This window comes from Ovis canadensis, chromosome 3, assembly GCF_042477335.2.
Source record: "Ovis canadensis isolate MfBH-ARS-UI-01 breed Bighorn chromosome 3, ARS-UI_OviCan_v2, whole genome shotgun sequence".
Classification (NCBI taxonomy): Eukaryota; Metazoa; Chordata; class Mammalia; order Artiodactyla; family Bovidae; genus Ovis; species Ovis canadensis.
Genome location: NC_091247.1, coordinates 228,429,113 through 228,444,770, shown reverse-complemented (window position 1 = coordinate 228,444,770; position 15,658 = coordinate 228,429,113). Strand labels below are relative to the sequence as shown.

The 15,658-nt window shown below is 57.7% G+C and overlaps 1 protein-coding gene across 2 annotated transcripts in view; it reads left to right on the top strand.

The window, feature by feature from the left end:
• Window positions 1–15,658, top strand: part of CELSR1 (cadherin EGF LAG seven-pass G-type receptor 1) — a 147,146-nt gene that overhangs the window by 80,309 nt on the left and 51,179 nt on the right. For both annotated transcript variants that reach the window (XM_069586187.1, XM_069586186.1), the window contains exons 4-5: window positions 3,027–3,142; window positions 3,511–3,599. In XM_069586187.1, the coding sequence (XP_069442288.1) occupies window positions 3,027–3,142; window positions 3,511–3,599 (205 nt within the window). The remainder of the gene's footprint in view (window positions 1–3,026; window positions 3,143–3,510; window positions 3,600–15,658) is intronic.

The following is a 15,658-nucleotide window of genomic DNA, read 5'->3' as shown; positions in this document are numbered from 1 at the left end:
TGCATGCCTGTTCTGGATCCTTTGAGCATTGCCCCCTTTCCCAGGAACTTGGAAGGAGGGTGAGAGACGCATCTGGTCAGCCCCCTGACCTGACTGCAAGGCTGGAGTTGTGTTTGATTCCGAGGGCAGTTGTGAGGTTTGGGCCATGTGGAGCCCGCTGTTTGGGGGTGGTTGCTCACATCCTGGTGCACGGTTCACGGCTCCCCCACAGCCTGTAAACCAGCGAACCAGGGCCCCTCTCCAGGGTGTGGAGGGGGTGCACATGAGAGGGCAGGTGCTGTTGCCCTCCCACCCTCTCAGAGGGCCTCAGTGCCAGGCCCTGGTCCCGGCCCCGCCTGCTCCCAGCCACATCCCTCCTGCTCCCAGCCCGGTCCCTCCTCTGCCCGTAAGCCCTGTGCGCAGGAGGCCACCGAGTGGGCACAGCCTCCAAAGCAAGGGCTCCTCTTTGGCACCCTCGCCAACTCTGCATGCCATGTGGCTGGGTGTTTAGCAGGCTGCTGTGGGTGCCCACCCCCGGGTCAGAGGTGCCCTGTGTCTTCCGGCAGACTCATTGCTCCAGGCCGCGTGCCACGTGGCTGGGTGTTTAGCAGGCTGCTGTGGGTGTCCGCCCCCAGGTCAGAGGCGCCCTGTGTCTTCTGGCGGACTCATTGCTCCAGGTGGTTTTGCTGTCTCTGTGGCCGTGGCTGCCCAACACTGGGCATGACCGGCAGCCATCTGCCGCGGGCAGCGCAGCCACTAAGCTGCAGGAGGCTGACGTGAAAGGTGACTGGAAGTCCTGGGGTCGGGGCAAAGGAAGACTGGCGGCTCCAGACGCAGAAGCTGCAGAGCAGTGGTGTTTAATCCAGTGTCCCTCTCGTGTGTGTGTCCCTTTGCTTGGGAAACGTAGCAATTTAGGTGATCAAGTGACAACAATTTAGGGACAGTTTCCCATATGCCTGATGACGGCTCAGGTGTCGAGGTGACGCCAAACCAGGGAGCGTTTTGCATCAAAAGCAGAATCGTGACAAGTGCCCCAGAGCGTGGGCAGGGCCGGGAAGGAGCTGGCCCCCTGCCTGCTGGGGGCCGCACCGTGAGAAAGGTGGGCTGGGGCGCCGGCCCAGGGCTTTTGTTTCAGGCAGTTTCTCTGGAAGCGGCGTCTCCCCTTTCTGGCTCTGTTTGCCCAGGGCCTGGGCTCACCCGCCTCCTTTGTCCTCTCTGCTGCTGGCCCTCTCTCCAGGCTGCGGTTTCTGTTTCTGCCCTTTTTCCTTTGGCGCTGTTCAGACCCTGCCCGGGGCCCCAGGGCCCTTCGTTAGCTCTTCCATCCTGGCAGTGCAGGGGGCCCACCCCTGAGGACCCTCCTGCATTGACCCTCTGCACCGGCTCCCACCCTGGTCCAAAGGGAAACCCACACCCGTCAGGCCTGCAGAAGGGGAGCAGGTGCGGCCCGCGGATCTCAGGAAGCGAGCCGCTGTTAATTCAGCTCCTCTCTTCTTCTGCCTGCTGGCTCCACACTTTGCTCTGCAGGTATTTTTAGCATTGTCACTGGCGCCCACTGCCTCTAAACCGAGGGGCTGCCAGCTGTGGGTGGGAGGTGTCAGTTCTGTGCACCTCAAGGAGGGGGAACTGGGGTCAGATGCCCGACGCTGGCTCCCACAGACCCCTGCTGCACGAAAGCGGGTGAAACTGACCTGGAATCAAAGGAAGGGCTCTCCCCGCTTAATCTCGGGGGAGAGGGACATCCAGCTGTATCAGGAAACAGTCTTGAGTTTCCCCCGGGATTTGTGGGTTCTCTGTAACCAGGGAGTCCAGGAGGCATCGTGGTGTGTCGGGGGACCCTCAGCTCTGATGGTAGCGGCCTCCTTATTGGGTAGGAGGAGATTTCTGAGGCTCTTTGTTTCTTGTCGGAGTAAGTGGTCTTTTACTGTTGACGCTTCAAGTCTGACAAGACTATTTTCACGCGTCTGTTGGTTCTCAGGAGCCCCACCGACGGGTGGATGCAACACACTGGTGTTACACACTCACCTGGACCAGATCTTTCTTGTTTGGTCTTGGAAATGCAGCCGTGAATGAGAGTCATCATCCCTCCCCTTAAAGGATCACTTGTCCTTTTGTAAACATTTCTTTATTTAAAAAAGTTTTTCAGCCTGCGGGATCTTTGTTCCCTGACCAGGGATCAAACCCTCGCCCTTGCAGTGGAACCCTGGAGTCTTAACCACCGGACTGCCTGGGAAGTCCCAGGAGCACGTGTTCTCCTAAAGGAACAAATGAGCAGAATTTCAGAAACGAACTGAGTGACGTGATAGACTGTGAGGGGCGCAGTTTAGATAAAACGAGTTGGGAAAACACAACTGCAGGGACGCCTGGGAGGCCTGCAGAGGCAGGGAGTTCACCCCCGGGCAGGGGCCAGCAGGCAGGGAAGGGGCAGAGGGACGCAGCGCGGCTGCGGCTGGAGCCTGGTGCTGGGGACGAGGGGCTCCGGCCTGAGCCGGCCATCAGCACCCATGCCCCGTGTCCGGGAGCACGCGCAGTCTGCCCGCTGAGCAGCAGGCGCCCTGCCTGTGTCCGGTGCCCACACATTCCCCGCTGGCACGTGTCTGTGTCACCCTCCTAGAGCGTCATATGAAGGTGGTGGTAACCAAGCTCCCCCCAGAATCTGCTTTGCTCCTTCCAGAAAAGAACACTGTTAATCAGGATTTGTGCTGTTTGTGTGCTAAGTCGCTTCCGACGCTGCAATCCCATGGGCTGTAGCCCGCCAGGCTCCTCCATCCATGGGATTCTCCAGGCAAGAGTACTGGAGTGGGTCGCCACACCCTCCTCCAGGGAGTCTTCCTGACTCAGGGATTGAACCGGCGTCTCTTGTGTCTCTTGCATTGGCAGGCGGGTTCTTTACCACTAGCTCCACCTGGGCTGTCAACTTCTGACGTGAAAGAGACTCCCGGGACCAGAGTCTCGGCTGAGCGCGGCTGGTGCTGTCGCCCTGGGTGCCCCCCGGCCACCTGCAGATCCCACCCTGGGTCATTCATTGCACGATGTGCTCTGCCCCCCAGGTTTGCCACCCAGGAGAGGAACGCGCTGCTGCTGTATAACGGCCGCTTCAACGAGAAGCACGACTTCATCGCCCTGGAGATTGTGGACGAGCAGGTGCAGCTCACCTTCTCGGCAGGTAAAGCCTCCCGCGCGGGAGGGAGCCGCCCTCGGGCAGCATCCCAGGCACTTTGCTGGTTGAAACCACCCCGTCCTGCAACAGCGCCCTCTAGCGTGCCGATCCCTGGTTCTCCACCTGGGCGTGGGGGCGAGGTAGGTGGGGATCCCCGAATGCACAAAGATGTTCACTGCAGCGCTGTTTATAATGCTGCAGGCACAGCTCAAGTGTCCAGAGACTGGGGAATCCTTGCGCCCTCTGTAGGATGGAAACATTGACAAAGCCTTTGAAAACGTTTTCCCGGTTGCTGGGGAGAACGCGGGTCCAGACGGTCAGAAGGACTTTCCGCCTTGGGGGTCTGCTCACTTTTCTTCTCCCCGGCCCCGCAGGTGAGACCACGACCACGGTGGCGCCGCAGGTCCCCGGGGGCGTGAGCGACGGCCGCTGGCACGCGGTTCAGGTGCAGTACTACAACAAGGTAGGCCCCGCCCCCTGCCCCGGCCCCCCGCCCCTCCGCCCACGCAGCCCCCGGCCCTGCTGAGGCGCAAAGCAGCCCACGTAGGAAACGAGCCTCTGTGACTGTCTGTGTGCAGACATCCAAGCCCCACGGTGTGGCGGATACTCCCTCAGGGAGCGCTGGGACCCCAGAGATCACCCGACCCCTGGGGCAGGACGCAGAAAGAGCTTATTCATTGCGGCTGCCCGCAATGCATTCATTGCGGCCAAGTCGTTACTGGGGGCTGAAATCTCAGGCCATTCAAACACAGTTCCGAGGCCTAAACCTTCCTTCCCTGCCTCCCTGGGTGAAACCCGAGAGGCAGAAGGCTCTCCCAGGAAATGCTGTGAAGGTCTGGGCGTTTTGGGGGGGTTTCCTTTCATTTTGCTGTTTCTTGACTGGTGAGGAGACTCCTTGCCGGTTTTTGCATCAGAATGCCCTGCTTTCCAATTGCCAGGGATTTGGCAAGCCTCTCTTTTCCTTCCTGGGGAACTCTGGGGCGCCTCCCCCTCATGGCGCTCAGCCACAGACTTGGGCCTGGCTTGGCTCACAGACAAGGGGTCCCCGCTCGGGAAGGGATACACCCGTGGAGAAAGAGTGCTGCCTTTCCGCCTTTGGACACAGTGGGGATCTAACCCTCCACGGCTCCACCGCCCTGAATGTGTAGCCTGCGGCAGTGATCGTCCCGCACAGTGGCCCTGGTTTGTTGCCCCCAGCCTGAAGGTGGGTGCTCCCGTTGCCCCTACCTGGGAAGAGGGCGGCCGGGCTCTGACTCAGGTGTGGAACTCCGCGCCGTGTTTGTGCTGAGGGCCGGGATGCAGGTCTGAAGCGAGGCAGGGGCTGGCGTCCCTCTCGGGAACGTGAGGACCATGTGGGCCCTTGTCAGGATGCTGCACACTCCCTCGAGTAGCACGAAGGGAAAGTTAAGGGTCACAGCGGGGCTCCAGGGCCACATGGCAAGGACATGGTGCCCGCTGTCTGACCTTCCTGCCTCTGAGCTCTCAGCCTCTGGCCTCCTCCACTTGCGGGCAGAGCCAGAACCCCAGGGATGGGCCGTCCCTGGTCATCCTCTGGGGGCAGGATGTGTGCCTCCGGGGGGCTTCCCGCCCAGCAGGGTGCCAAGGAGACCCTCAGGGGCCCCCGCTTCATGTCAGGGAAGCACTGTGGAACCTCTTCCTTCCTGCTTGTGTGGGAAACATACCTCCCAGGGCTGGTTGAAGACTGGGCTTGGGGGCTGAGTCAGCCTCGACTCCGCAGCAGGGTCAGCTGCCAGTGATCCCAGCTGAGCAGAGACGGGGCCTCTGTCTCAGCCCACCCTGCCCTGGTCCCAGGGCTTCCATCGGCCTCCGACATCGCCAAGGCCTGCCTGTTCACAGCGCCCCTGCAGGCGGCCCCGAGGAACAAACTCCCTCCTGAAGGGGCCCCTGGGGAGGAGGGGCCCAGGAGACGTGGACCCCTGCCACCCCGGCTTCCGATCCTGAAGCAGACCCTGGGTGCGGGACTAGGTCTCTCCTCTGGGCCGCTCAGCTACTTCCTCTCTCGCCCGAGGCTGCTGGGTGGAGGAACCCTGCAGTTTACACGAAGACCTGGAGGCCGCCCCCGTGGTCTGCCTCCTCGCAGGATAGGAGTGCTCGGGATTAAGGCGTCTGTCTCGGGAGCTTTGTGTCTCTCGGGGCCAAGGCGCTGGCTTGTCCAGGCAGAGGCCCCTCCCCGCCCCGGGCCCTGGCAGGAAGCAGCTCAGGCCCGCGTGGAGGGCCTGCGTCGGGGGGCTGTGGGGGCCCGTGGCAGGGGGCCACATCAGGATGCGACCTTGGGCAGAAGGGAGGGCCGTGAAGGTGGTCTGTGGGGGGTGGGCCGCTCTGCTCTGCGAGTTTGTTTTGTCTGCTGTCCACCTCGGCTCTGGTCCTCAGGGTGGGTCCTGTGTGGGAAACCCCTGGGTCCCCATGGGGCCTCCCCCCAAGTCCACGATTGCCCTGGGGCCTGTCTGGGCTATTTTACCAGTCACCCCCTCCCCCGCCCCCGGAAACAGGTGGAAACCTCCTCAGGATGGCGCAGGAGGGCTTATGACCAAAGGGGACAGGTTGTGGGGCTTCCATCCATGTGGGCAGTGCAGGACCCAGGGCTGTGTCAGCCTTGAGGTCAAGAGGGACCGGGAGAGCGCTGAGTGGAACCCGGAAGGGAGGGGTCCTGGGGAGAGGCCCCCTGTGCAGAGAAGTAACCTCCTGGCAACGCCCCCTGCCCTCAGTCTCCTGTTAGGCCTCCCATTGGCCAAAGGCAGCCAGGAAGCAGAGGACATGACCCCTTGATAGGGTCCATGCGGGCTGGTCCCCCAGGCAGAAAAGTGAAAGAAAGTGAAAGTCGCTCAGTCGTGCCTGACTCTTTGCGGCCCCACGGACTGTGCAGTCCATGTAATTCTCCAGGACAGAATACCCGAGTGGCGAGCCTTTCTCTTCTCCAGGGGATCTTCCCATCCCAGGGATCGAACCCAGGTCTCCCGCATTGTGGGTGGAAGAATCTTACCAGTTGAGCCACAAGGGAAGTCCCCCAGGCAGGGAGTCCAGCAAAGTCAGTTCACTTTTTCTTTCTGCTTGGGGTGGCATTGTAAGCAAGAAGGGCTGGTGGCAAAATTCACTTTCAGTGGAGCTCAGGTGCCCACTGGAGCTGGGTGTTTTCCTGGGAAGGTGTTTTAAAGGAAGACACTTTGCCCAAATGTGTTGAACTCCGTCAGGCACAGGCGGAACCTGGGGCCCCTCTGCCCACACCACCCATGGAGGTTTGGGGAGGATTTGGAGGGTTTGTGCTCTGGTGAAGACCTGCCTGCCAGTGCAGGAGACACAGTAGACACAGGTTCGATTTCGGGGTGGGGAGGATCCCCTGGAGAACCAAATGGCAACCCACTCCAGTATTCTTGCCTGGAAAATCCCATGGACAGAGGAATCTGGTGGGCTGCAGTCCATGGGGTCGCAAGAGTCGGACACGACTGAGCATGCACTCACGCACGCCCACGTGCTCATCGCCTGGTCGCAGATGTCTTTTCCTCCAAGGCTGTTGTGCATGGTTGGTAAACGTTTTCCCCACCAGCTTGCAGAAGGGTCTGTGTGGCTGGCTCATTCTTTAAGTGATTTCTCTGCACTGGGAACTCGGGTTTAGCGTCAGTCAGAGCTCTGTGGGGTGTCTGTCCTTCCCCCTCGCCCTTGGGCATCAGAATGTTTGTGTCAAGACCCCCGGGGGCCGTGGGGACGGGGGAAGAGCACCCTCCTGTGGGAGCAGCAGGGAGCGGATGTCTCCGCTCTTCCCGGGGAGGATGGTCACTCACTGAGCACCAGCAGTGCCCCCTGCGCGGCGGGGTGGGGGCGTCTGGAGGGGTTACTTGGAGGCCTTCGCCCTGTCCCATCAGGCATCTGGGGCGCAGACACGTCCGCCGGGAGGTGACTGATGGGATCCTGGGCGGGGCCTCGGCAGGCGTGGCCTGTTCTGGTCCCAGTGATTCCCCGAGGGCCAGGGTTGTCTCCGGCCTGGTGCTGGAAGCATCTTCGTGGCTGCACTGCTCCTCTCAGTGCCCGCATCCTGTGCTTCTCACCGAGCAGAGCATCTGGTGTTGAAGGTTCCGGGGACCCTGGGGGAGGGGCCGATGGTGTGGGGCCCAGCGAAGACGGCTCCACCCGGCCGCACTCATCCCTGGCTCGTCCACGTCCTTCATGACCTCTCGGGTCTGTGCCGCACCCTGCGTTCCAGGGGCTCCAGGGAAGTGGGCTCTGCGTGGGGTGGTGCAGGGGTGTCTGATTGCCTGATTGTGGTGTTGGAGAAGACTCTTGAGAGTCCCTTGGACTGCAAGGAGATCCAACCAGTCCATCCTAAATGAAATCAGTCCTGAATGTTCATTGGAAGGACTGATGTTGAAGCTTAAACTCCAATACTTTGGCCACCTGATGCAAAGAACTGACTCTTAGAAAAGACCCTGATGCTGGGAAAGATTGAGGGCGGGAGAAGGGGACGACAGAGGATGAGATGGCTGGATGGCATCACCGACTCAATGGACGTGAGTTTGAGTGAACTCTGGGAGTTGGCGATGGACAGGGAGGCCTGGCATACTGCAGTCCATGGGGTCGCAAAGGGTTGGACACAACTGAGCGACTGAACTGAACTGAACCACCCTCAGGATCAGGGAGGCTCCCTTTGCTTCGGCAGATATTCCAGAAGACTCAAGGGCTTCCACCCAGAACCTTGTTTCAGGCTGGTCTTCATGGAGGTCCTCCTGGGGTCCTGCAGACCTGTGGGTTCACCCCTGGGCGGGGCTGCCCAGCCTCCCAGGTCACTCCCTTCTGCCCTTTCTTCATGCCTCTGTTCACTCGTCAATACATGGAGCAGTTATCGAGTGCCTGCTGCGTGCTGGGCATTGTTCTGGGTATGGGATACACAAAAAGACCAGAGAGATAAGACTGCTGTGCAGGCGTATGTGTTCCGGAGGGTGTGGAGGCTAGGAAGGGAGAGACAGTGAGCAGAGGGAGAGAGAGAGCTCGAGGGAGGGAGATGGTCCGCTTTCCCCGCAGAACTCTGGATCCTTTCCGTAAAGGAAGGTATTTAGGAGCCAGGTGCGGGATGCACTCTTTGCTCCTAGGGGGGCTCACTCCCAGTCTCTCTTACGGGGCCAGTAGGGCCTCTACATGTGTGTACAGGTGTGTGTGTGTGTTCACATATACTGATACTGAAACTCATGCTTCTTTCTATCTCTACTTATTGAAAACTTTGAATTCCATTTCAACACCACAGAGTCATTCTAGCTGTTTTTCCCCTTCCATGTTTGTGAGTCTTCTCTTGCTCAGTGAGAAATCCTGTTCCCGTTGCCCTTGGCATAGCTCTTCATGGTCTGAATCCACCATCATTTAAATGGCCTCCAGCCCCACCGGGCTGCCACCTCCTCGCTCACCCGCAGCCCCCGCCAGGCCTCCTCCCCAGCCACCCTTCCCATCCAGCCCCATCTTGTGACTGCTGCCTCTCCAGGCCCTGAATCTACCGACTGACTCTAACAGGTGCTGGGAACAAGGGGCCTTCATCGAGATTTGACTCAGGTATTCAATTATTCAGAAAAGGGAGGGAGGGGAAAAATGAAGGAAGTTTGTTTAAATTTTTTTTTTAATTTAAAGGAAATGAAAATACAAAATGCCAAAATATGAGGTATGCTGAGAGGGAAACTCACAGCATTTTATTCTCATATTAGAAAAGGGCTGCGCTAGGCTGTGCTTAGTCACTCAGTCGTGTCCAGCTCTGTGACCCCGTGGACTGCAGCTTACAAGGCTCCACTGCCCTTGGGGATTCTCCAGGCAAGGATACTGAGGCTACATCTCAAATCGATAATCCGAGTTCCCACTTCAGTTCAGTTCAGTTCAGTCGTGTCCAGCTCTGTGACCCCGTGGACTGCAGCATACAAGGCTCCACTGCCCTTGGGGATTCTCCAGGCACGGATACTGAGGCTACATCTCAAATCGATAATCCAAGTTCCCACTTCAGTTCAGTTCAGTTCAGTCGTGTCCAGCTCTTTGCGACCCCATGGACCACAGCACACCAGAGTTCCCTGTCCATCACCAACTCCCGGAAGGCTCCCACTTCAAGAACCTCCACAAAGAAGAGCGAAATAAACCCAAAGCAAGTAGGTGGAAGGAGTGAATAAAGACAAGAGCAGAAACCAGAGATTTTTAAACCAGGAAACCAATAGACTCAATGGAACAAAGAGCTTTGGGAAAACCAGTGATGCCATCAAACTTCTAGGAGGAAAAAAAAGAGAGAGAGAGAAGACAGGGTAGTAGTGTCAGGAATAAATTCTCAGTTCCTTGAAACACACACACTGCCGCAGATCAGCCCACACGGAATGACTAACGCACACAACTACGTTACTGTTAAGGAAACTGTACTTTAAAAACTCCCCCGAATGAAATCTTGGGCTCTGGTGGTTTCACCTGAGAGTTCCATCAAATGTTTCAGGAATTACACCAATTCTGTACAGTGTCTTTCAGACTCCCCAGTCCATTTTGTGAAGCTAATGTTCCCCTAATTCCAAAATCAGATGAAGACAGGACCAAAAACAAGCTACAGACCAACGTCCCTCATGACTATAGATGCAACTCACGTAGACAGAGATGCGCAGCAGCTTATATCCCTAACATTCCCAAACCGAAAGTCATGCAGACTGTGTACATCCGCGCACCACGGAACCTGGAATACTCCTCGGTAGTAAGACGGGAGGAACTTCTGACACAAGTAAGAGAGAAGTGTGCTGACCAGGGAGAGCCAGGCTCATGAGTTTGTGCCAGCAAAGGTCCGTCTAGTCAAAGCTATGGTTTGAAGTCACATATGGATGTGAGAGTTGGACTATAAAGAAAGCTGAGCACCGAAGAATTGATGCTTTTGAACTGTGGTGTTGGAGCAAACTCTTGAGAGTCCCTTGGGCTGCAAGGAGATCCAACCAGTCCATCCTAAAGGAAATCAGTCCTGAATATTCGTTGGGAGGCCTGATGCTGGAGCTGAAACTCCAATACTTTGGCCACCTGATGCGAAGAGCTGACTCATTGGAAAAGACCCTGATGCTGGGAAAAGACTGAAGGCAGGAGGAGAAGGGGATGACAGAGGATGAGATGGTTGGATGGCATTACCGACTCAATGGACATGGGTTTGAGTGAACTCCAGGAGTTGGTGATGGAGAGGGAGGCCTGGCGTGCTACAGTCCATGGGGTCGCAAAGAGTCGGACACGACTGAGCGACTGAACTGAACTGAGCTTGCGTTCTGTGTGGTTCCATCTGTGCATCACTCCTGAATGAGGGCATGGCAGACCTGGAGCATGGATGAGTGGCTGCCTGGGCTGGGGGCGGGGGTGGAAGGGAAGCGGGTGGGGTCCTCGTGCTGATGGAAATGCTCTGTGTCCTGACGGTATCAGCGTCCACGTCTGGGCCGTGATGTTTCCAGTTGGTGGAAACTGGGTAAAGGGCGCCTCAGATCTCGTTTATTTTTTAGAATTGCGTTTGCACCTAAAATTAACTCAAGGACTTAATTAAAAGAACTTAGAGGGACAAATATGTGCTGGCATGAGCACATTTTCTTCCTGAAGGGCACCCTCCTCCCGCCGAAAGCAAATCCATCAACAGCACGGATCAGATAGCTGTGCTGGGTCCTAAGCCATCCCACGCGTGGTATCTTGAAACATCAGCTGCTTATTATTCCTGTGATTCAGTGACGGGAGGCATTGTTGCAGCTCTTTCTGCAGAGAGTCCACCGCATGTGGATGCCTTTGGGAATACAGTTAATGAGAAAGGAGGGGCCTTCGTGTTCACTTTTTAACTTCCTGTGATATTTTACCTGTTTCAAGTTTTATTTTATTAAAGAATACAGCAGGAGTCATCTGGGCGATGGGCTCATGAGCCATTTTTGTTTTCTTTTCTAAAAAGTTTTCCATTTAGAAAATCATTTGATTCAAAGCAGGTACGAGATAAGGAAGCTAAACTCTTTTCAAGTGTAGGTAGGCGTTTGCCAAGTCCAGCAACCCTTTGCGATGCAGGAGAGGGCCAGGTGGGAGGTTACTGTCCCCTGGTCTGCACGGGGTCTTCTTGGCCTCGCTGCTCCCGCTCCCGGAGGCGGTAGGCTGGGAGCCTTGCAGGCGAGTCGGTGGGATGTGTTGCACACTCATTTCCTCCGGGCGGGCTCGCCCACCCGCTCCAGTCCAGGTCCGCGCTCTGGACTGTGAATCGTTTTGTTTCTCTCCGGCTGGGTTTCCTGTGTCCCTCGGCCAGTTTCTGGGGACAGGAGTGGTCCCTGCTGTGTCTGGACCCGTGGGTAGCCGATCTGTGTCTGACATCGATGTTCCCGTGACTGCAGTGGGAGCCTAGTGCCTAAGCGGGCAGGGTGCCCGCCTGCTTCCTTTCCAAACACGCCCCGTCAGAGGGCAGAGTCACCTGCCGTGGAAACAAAATCACTCAGCCCCACCCGGGCCCCCGACCCCTGCCTGTCATGGAAAGTTGCCCACAGCCTGGAGCTCCAGGCGGCTCCCTGTCTGGTGGCCTCGGGCCTCCACAGGCCGCCCTGTCCCACCCAGCACGCCCAGCTCAGCCCCCCGTCACCGCCCCCCAACGCTCTGCAATGAAACACTGCCTGCCCCTAGCCCCCTGCCCTCCCAGGCTGCCCCCCTTTCTTCACCCCTGCCCCCTGCCCTCTATAGGACCAGCCTGTCACTGCCGAGGGCCTCTCGCCCAGCCTTAGAGGAGGACCCAGAGGCACAGGGTTGGGGCTGGACAGAGCCCACCTGCCGGCACCCTCCTGCTCTGCCTTCCACCTCTCCCACCATCCCAGCCCTTTCAGGCCTCACCCCTGCCTTCTCCCCACTGACCTAGCCCTGTCCCCACCCCTGCATGGCACCACAGAGGCCTGCACACCCGACGTGGGGGCGGGGAGGCCGATCCGGAGGAGGGTGGAGGCAACTGGGAGATGCTGGGGGTCTGTAGGGAGAAGCTGAGGGTCCTGGGCTCTCTTTGTGGCCGTACACACTCTGGGGACAGAGAGGATCCTATTGGGGTCCCAGCAGGAGCAGAAGGGGGCTTTGCAAGAGTGTGTGTGTGTGTGCGCATGAGTGTGAGTGTGGATGCTTCTTGAAAGCCTTTCTCTCTTTGTCCGAGAAGGTTTTCCGAAATGACCCGTAGCCTGCAAACCTTGGCAGTCCAGAGACGTGTCATTGCTGATGCCGCCTTCTTTTCTCTCCTGGACTGTTCGAAGGGCCCCCTCCCTGGCTCTGGTCCAGCTGGGAGCAGCGGGCGTCAGAGTCATAGACCCCAGGGGTGCAGGGCGTGCACTTCTCGTGGGGCGCTGCAGGGGCCTCCCCTTCGTGTTGAGCAGCTTCTGGTCCACAGAGCCCCTAAAAGAAGGAACACGTTCCCCCAACTTTCCAAGAAGGCGCTGTGTAAATGGAAAGAACCCTGACCTTGAGCCCTCCATCTGTCACTGGAGAAGAGATCCCCCTTGGAGCAAAGCTACGTGAACTCCCGGGTTCCCAGAAAACTCAGAGAGCCTGCCCGGCCAGGCAGATACGGATAAGGGACCCGGCCCTTCAGCAACAGCAGCCCCAATGCTCCTGGCCCCCGCTCACCGGCCCCCGAGCTTGTCTGGTGAGAGGCTACACCTGGGGAGGATCTTTTCCAGAAAAAAAGGCGTCCCCACGGAGATCGCTGGGGCCAGTAGGAGATGCTTCTTCATACACAGTGCCGAGCACACAGGCCACGCTCAGTGGACCTCTGCCTCCCAGCCCTGGGTTTTCCCACGTCTGAGCAACCATCACAAAAGCACCTCCTTTGACCTGTGGCCACAGTCCTCAGGAGTCGGGTCACCGCATTGCCTGAGAAACGGACAGCTCTGCTGTGGTTCGTGTTAAGGTGACCAGTTGGTTCTGACCCTTGTGAAAAATCTTCTCTTTTTAATGCTCCCCAAATAAAAAGGGTCCGTTCTCACAGCCCAGTACTCTGCTGGACAGCTGGGCACGTGAGGGACTCAGAGCCGAGCGATGCTCTGCGCCCTAGAGAAGGACCGGGGGCTGCCATGAAGGTGCACTGAGGTCCAGGCTGCTGACTGCTCCTAGTTTGGTGTGTGGGTTTTTGCCGTGTGGTTGCCGCTTGCAGGATCTTAGTTTCCCAACAAGAGACTGAACCTGGGGCCATGGGAGTGAAACTCCCAAGTCCTAACCACTGGACTGCTAGGCAACTCTTGCTTTTTCTTTAAAGGTGTTAAAAAAAGAAGCTATATATTGTTAATGCAGGAAAATAGTGTAGCGAAAATACAGGGAGAGCAGCCGCTTGTGTGTTTTTGGCTTTCTTCCCGCCTTTCTTAGCAACAGCACGGCAGCAGCAAACTCCCTGGAATGTTCCCTTCACACACGTCCCTGTGCATTTAATCCCACCCGGGGGCCCTGTTTTCACCTCGGTTTTATGGCTGAACCTGGCTCAAGGGTCTGGGGTGGACAGTGGGAGTCAGGGGACTTTGCTACGTGGGGTAAGGATGTGACCTCTTGGCCTTTTGGAGGTGATGCTCATTGGAGGCTGTGGACATTGCTGTCCCCTGGCCCCTGGCAGCCTTGGGCCCTGACTGTGCTGGTGTGGCAGCCTGCCCAGTACCAGGGACTCGGCAGGGGGCCCGGGGCCTCTCTTCCGAATGGCACTGGACTTAGCCTCTCTCCAGGAGATGCTGCCCAGCTGGGCAGTGCGTCCCCTGCCCCAGGTCCCCAGCAGGCAAAGCAGACAGGAGTAGGTGCTGCTTTCGGCCAGCTGTGCGCCCTGCCTGGTGGCCCCGTCAGGCTCCCATGCAGCAGTGTGCTGCCCACTCCCGGGGGGGTGCTGTGCCCATCCTAGGCTGCAGGTGTCCCGTGTCTCGGAGGAAGAGGGTCAAGAAGGCCTGGGCTTAGGCCTTAATGTTAAATTCAAGAAGTAAATATGTTTACTGCTTCAGTTCAGTCGCGTCCGACTCTGCAACCCCATGAACCGCAGCACACCAGGCCTCTGAGTCCACCCAAACCCGTGCCCATTGAGTGGGTGATGCCATCCAACCACCTCATCCTCTGTCGTTTACGGCTTAATCTGGCGGAGCTCTGAGCTCCTCCTGGTGATTTCACTGAAGAAGATTGTTGTTGTTTAGTCACTAAGTTGTGTCCGACTCTTGCGACCACATGGACTGTAGGCCACCAGACTCCTCTGCTTATGGGATTTCCCAGGCAAGAATACTGGAGTGGGCTGCCATTTCCTTCTCCACTGAAGAAGGCGGAATGACTTATTTTCCTACATTCTATTGAAGTATAGTTGATTTACAGTGTTGGGTTTAATTTCTGCTGCCCAGAGAAGGGGTTGATAGACATTCTTTTCCACTGTGCCTTTACCCCGGAACATTGAGCATCCTTCCGTGGTGAACGTGGATGTTGTACGTCTACTCCGTATTTAACAGTCTGCATCCACGAACTCGCGTTCCCCCTTCCTTCTCTGCTCCTGCCTGGGTGGCGTTGGGCCGAATTGCTTCCCATCAGAAACGTGGACCTAGCTCCCCATCGCGGAGCCCAGAGCCCCCGTGTGGAGGCCTGGTCCGTGCTCGGGGCCTGGGAGAGGCTGCAGCCTGCCTAGGGGGCAGGAGGGCATTCCCACTTGTGTGTTACAGGTGGGGAAGCTGAGTGTCAGAGTCGCTACCAGAGCATCCAGCGACTGTCTGCACGTGGGGCGCCCCCAGACCCAACCTGGGCCCCCAGGGACGCAGCACCTTGATCTGCTGTTGGAGTTCCAGCAAAGTCCTGCTGGGAGGCTCCCTGGGTGTTTGGTTTGGATCCTGGAAGTGCGTGTGCCTGGATGTTTTCTCCTCTCGTCCACCAGTTAGCATCAGAGAAAAACACCATGCCTGTTTTGGAGGGGGGCCTCCTCACCTTTGTGCCTGGACCAGGGTTGGGGGCTCGCCCATATTTCTCGGTGTGCCATCGTCCGGCTTTGTTCAGCTGGCCCAGTCGTCGGGTCTGAGCCTCACACGTATACGTTCCAGGCTGCATTTTCACCCTTTGTGACATTCCTTAGGCCCAGCCGTCTGTGAATTCTTTGATATGAACGTCAGTTAATCATTTCTGACACAGAGCGTGAATCTATTTCGTTCCCAAGACTTGCCCCTCCTGGTATCTGGTTTCGAGTCCCCACCCCACGCCTCTTCCCTTGCAACCAGCATTTGAAATTGAACCCCCATCCACCTCCCCGGTGAGGAATTGTCTGCAGCAGGTTAAAAGGCTGTAGAAATATGAGCGCTTCATAGGGACCAAGCCCTATTGTGTCACAAACAATCCCCACGGGCAGCTCCGGGACCCCTGAATGGAAAAGCCCAGGGAGGGGGGTTGCTGCCCAGGGAGAAGAAATAGCTGAAGGGAAATAAAAAGGGGCAGACCCCAAGTGATGACTTGGGGCGGGTTCGCTGGGAGCCAGGAACCCGGATGCGCACAGATTTGCGAAGCTGGTTGTCTTGGTCCCCCCGGCGCGCACGGCGTCCTTCGGAA